This window comes from Berghia stephanieae, chromosome 2 (genome assembly GCF_034508935.2).
Source record: "Berghia stephanieae isolate SIO BIC M18660-M18661 chromosome 2, UCSD_Bste_1.3, whole genome shotgun sequence".
In the NCBI taxonomy this organism is placed as follows: domain Eukaryota; kingdom Metazoa; phylum Mollusca; class Gastropoda; order Nudibranchia; family Aeolidiidae; genus Berghia; species Berghia stephanieae.
The window spans coordinates 84,800,307-84,805,306 of record NC_088361.1 but is presented as its reverse complement, the minus strand read 5'-3'; the positions used below and the strand labels follow the sequence as shown (position 1 = coordinate 84,805,306).

At 35.8% G+C, this 5,000-nt stretch overlaps 1 protein-coding gene across 1 annotated transcript in view; it reads right to left on the bottom strand.

Annotated features, from left to right (window-relative positions):
* LOC144965701 (uncharacterized) overlaps window positions 1-5,000 on the bottom strand; it is a 100,402-nt gene that overhangs the window by 3,275 nt on the left and 92,127 nt on the right. The window contains exons 6-9 of the mRNA XM_078901301.1: window positions 4,660-4,817; window positions 3,945-4,062; window positions 1,340-1,519; window positions 1-12 (exon numbers count right to left, since the gene is read on the bottom strand). The exon at window positions 1-12 is cut by the window's left edge and continues 135 nt beyond it. Coding sequence (XP_078757427.1) covers window positions 1-12; window positions 1,340-1,519; window positions 3,945-4,062; window positions 4,660-4,817 — 468 coding nt within the window. The remainder of the gene's footprint in view (window positions 13-1,339; window positions 1,520-3,944; window positions 4,063-4,659; window positions 4,818-5,000) is intronic.

The following is a 5,000-nucleotide window of genomic DNA, read 5'->3' as shown; positions in this document are numbered from 1 at the left end:
ATGTGGAAAATTCTACAAGAATATATGAGACAAACGAAAATTGAACTAGAGAGGTACATTCAATTAACATTGGGGTCAAGTCCATATAACATTTTAATTTTAATGAAATTACAAGATTTTCCTTCCATTTTGAATAGGTTTAATGAGAACAAAAATGTCTTTTAAAAAATATTGCAATGAAAATAAACTGACCCAGATAATGTGGACTGAGAAAATCGTTTCGTTGCTTTATAGAACAAATGTCTTTAATATTGAATCGATAATACACAGTACAAATCTTCAACTGCCCTGCAAGATCTTTCCGTTCAGACGTAACTAGATCAAAACATGTATTTATTTACTGTCATTAAACCCCCCCCCCCCCCCCCCCCCCCCGCAAAAAAAAAAAAAAAAAAATAAAACCCAGAAAAAAACAAAAAAAAACAACAAAAAACAAACAAGCAAAACAAAATACAACAACAAGAAACACACACAATTTTACAAAAAAATTCACACATACTACAAAAAAGGTTCGAGTTTCTGGTATGTTCTCAATCATCTGCTTTAATTTGACATGACGTGCATATATTTGCAGGTCCAATAACCCGAACATAAATTATGGGCTTGATTTAACAATGTTGTAAATGAGAATATTTTGCGTTGGTCTGAGATTATTTCCATTACAACAATGTGCTCATAATGATATATGGGTAATCAGACCTTCTAACAAGTACACGTCGATCCAACTCGATTGGTCGCGATAATTAGGCATGTAGAATGTTTGTTTAGCGCGACGTGTACATTATTTTATTCTGCACCTGTTTGGTAACCAGGCGAACGCTTATTTTTGTTTACATTCCAAGATCTCATTCCGTACGCACAGAAAGGACGTGATAAATATTTATCTGCATTCTAGCTGACTTTTAAAGTAATGTAACGTTATGTTTTTATAATTTTTGTTGTTGGTTTAAGAAGGGTTTTGAATCCGAAACGTTCTATTTGGTACTTTGTTCTTTTTTGAAGCTGTTATATTCATGTTTGTTATTAGGTACTTTTACTGTCCACAGCTTCTTGGAGCTTAGTATCATTTTGACATTATTTTATTCGTCTGTTTAGCGATTGTTACATTGCTTGTGTACTTCCTATGCCATATTGTTTATGTGCTTATATCTAAAATGCTCACAACATTCGCCAACCGGATAAAACGTACCAACACACAAAACTATGAGTAACCTTACACGTTTATAGTCTGATTGGTAGAATTTAGTGAGAACTAATCATACGAATGGCTGTCTGAAAACAATATCACAGAGCTGAGTGACTTCAATTTCGTTCCATCTACATTCCTCTTCAAACCTACCACAGCTGCTTCAAAGACCTCGGCATATTCGTCCATCCACACTGCAGCAACACGTCCAAGGTTCCTGAGCACAGTTCTCTCTCTGTCCGCATTCTTGAAGGTGTACGGCAACGTGGCTCTGAACACGTGACCAACTCGAGAGCAGGGAAGAATGGCCATGGATCCCCCACACATCCATGTCTGTGGATGGAGATGTAACATGTAAAAACACAGTAAGACACTTAAAAAAAAAAGATGCTTCAGTGACACATCGCCTCAAAACGTCGGGGTTATATTAGATGCTAACAATTAGATTTATAGACGACTTGGGGTTACATAATTTATCTATTTTATTAAGAAGTGAGACTATCTTTTCCTTAATGATGAAAAAAATTCTGAAAGTTTTCATTTCAAATCATTTAAGCCAACGTTTATTTTTTAAAAATTGTTATGGGCTCATTGTTGTAACGGAAATACTCTCAAACCAACGCAACATATTGTCGATCGATTACAACAATGTTAAATGAAGTCTATAATTGCGTTTCCCTATCAGACCTGTATATGATAATATGTGCACACCGATTTAAACTTTACATTCAATTTTCGACATGTTGTTTATTCTGATGTAGTACTAGTCTGACAAAATGAGTCATATTTTGCTCAATCCTATGACGTCATGGATATTGATCTCTATATTCTTTGTAACGAAATGCTTCCGTGTAGGCGTCAGTTTACGACAGGATGTACGTCGTCGTAGTATTAGTTGTTGTTGTTATTGTAATCCCTCCGGAACAACCCTTCTTTTGTTGATACAGGTCGTATCAGATCATGCACCTATGGCCCGGAAGTTTGAATTAAACTACGTAGTGTGGGTGTTATTGTGAGAAAGGCATCAATCTTGTTTTCTCCGTAAACTTATAAGCAAAGTAGGATCCCTGTATTCTACGGAGTGACTTTGTTATGGTATGGCTTGATTGATATCTCGTAACTATGGGGCTGACGAATTTATTTATCCTTGATATGAGGATGTCCGGTATCAGGATGGGTTGTTGTTGTCCATGATTATGGAATCTGGGGGAGTTTTAAGGAATTTCAGATGTTTACGGATATGACTAACATCCGGTTGTGTGGGTAGAATTTTGCTTCGTTTGCTTGATTTTTGCCTATAAATGCCAGAGTTTTGAGCAGTTTCTTCAGACCACTCAGCGGAGTCTTTTAGGCTCATTGTCTCAAAAGAGACCAGACAGCGGAGTCTTTTAGGCTCATAGTCTCTAAGCGATAACCACAGCGGAGTCTTTTAGGCTCATTTGTTTAACTCTTGTGTAGAGTTGGATTAAAGTCTTGTGTAGACTTTGTAGTGCTCAAAGTTCGAGCTGAAACACGTTTTGTGTTAACTCTTGTGTAGAGTGTGATTTAAGTCTTGTGTAGACTTTGTGGTGCTCAAAGTTTGAGCTGAATCAAGTTGTGTTATAACTCTTGTGTAGAGTTTGATTAAAGTCTTGTGTAGACTTAATTTGTGATTTCAATAATCTGTTCGGCTCTGTGAATGAGCCGTTGGAGGCTGGGCTTTAACAAGCCAACTTTAGGCTATACGCTCATAGCTTGACACTAATAGAAACTGAACATTTGCCTGTTTTATAAGTTACCTGTGAAGAACCATTTGCTTATTTTAATATCAGAACATTGAGAAACAATTGATCTGTTTATGAATACTGTGAAATCAGAACAATTTCAAGAAGAGACAAATTAACAATATTAGAACAACCTTACAGTTTTTGTTGAATATCAAGGACACTCTTTTGGCTTTCTTCTACACGTCTGGATTGTGTTTAGTTAGTTAGTTAATTATTAGTTGCCTGTATGACTGTGATGGTTGCAACCTATCTGTGAGATTGTCTGATGTGGTAGCGGTTTGGTAAAGTATTGATAATTAATTGATTTAATTATATATTTTCATATCGCTTTCATATCATATCTCATCACACACATCTCCATCAATTTGTCATCCATACATTTGATTTCATACTTATTACATCTATCATTTCATCTTCATATCTCATAATATCTTTGTTATATTGTAATAAAATATATCTTCATTTAGCTTCAAAACCTTTATCAACGTATTGTGTTTGGTTATTGATCGGTGTCGTAGCTTGAATATAGCACACATAAACAAGGTTGCAAACTGCGCTACATAAGCATACGGTTTACGTGCGCACTTTGTGACATTCTTTATAAGCTAAGGTTTCTTGCTCCTTTTTTTCTGTTCACCCAGGAGTGATTTTGTAGCTGAATTTGTCTAATAAATTAGATTTGGTGGTCAAGTGGTGTCAATACTCGATTTCGAACGGGAGGGTCCAGGGCTCGAGTCCAGCTCTGAGGGGCGAAAAGTTGATTCCTTGGATAATGCTCTTTACTCACATTCTTTCATCGAAGGCATGTGTAAAATGAGTACCTTTCTGGAAAACAATTGTAATATCGTCAAATCTCATCCTTCACGTTAATTATTTGGTTGGCAAGGACCCATTGTAAAACGTTTTTATGCACGTTTAGTAGATATTGCGCTAAATAATTATATCCTCAAGTTTAAAAAAGTTGTTTTAACAAGTTGTGAATTAAATTTTACCTTGAAAGACAACTCAAAGTTTTCACCTCCCCATATCTCCAGCTGTGAATCGTAGCCTCCAAGAATCTGGAACGTATCACGCCTCACGGCAAATAAACCTCCACTTATCACTGGGGTCCTGTCAAAGAAAAAATAATATTATAAAGTTAGTTCATTAAACCATGATTATACGAGCATAGCTTCCATTGTGACTTCTAGTTATATGTTATATGTATTAGGGCCCTCCCTGGTCTGAAATATATTATACGTTGTTTTGCATAATATATACATTTATTTATCCATCTTTTTGTTTATTTATTTATTTACATTTTATCTATTCATTTAAGTGCTGATTCCACAACGCAAACTGCTCCGGGGATTGAATTCAACTGTACTATTAATTAAATGATATTGGCCTATGATTAAGACCCACCCCTCTGGATAAAGCCCGAAACCAAACAAACAAAATAGCAACTCTCCCCTGAAATAACCCCCAAAACATTACAGAAAAAAAAAAAGAAAAAAAGCAAAACAAAACAACCCTAAAAAATGAAACACCCAAAATAATAAAAAAGTATGATTAAAAAACAAACAAAATACCAACAAAAAAAAAAAAACAAAAAAAAACACACACACACACACACAGAAAAACAAAACAAAACAAACAAACACAAAAAACTTTTTAAAACCCCAATCCCCCCTAAAAAAACCCAATGTAAAATGAAAGAAATTTTACCTTATGGGTTGTGTTCCATCACCTGCTGCCTGCCAGTCGCTAGGGGCCGCACGCCAGCCAAATTCCAGTCTCCAGTTGAATCCCCCTTGGAGACCAGCCGGAGATCTTCTGTACTCAAAGTTGTCTGCCTTGATCGTGTCGATGTAAGGGCTCACAACCTGTCATATTGTGAATGTAAAATATATATCTAGAGTATTAGTGGGGATCGAGGACTTTGTAGCATTTTTAAAAAAGGGAGAATTTTCCCATTGATATTATGCCTTTAGTTAAAAACTCATAAAATCCACCAGCCGGATATAATGTCCCAACACACACACACACACATACACACACACACACAC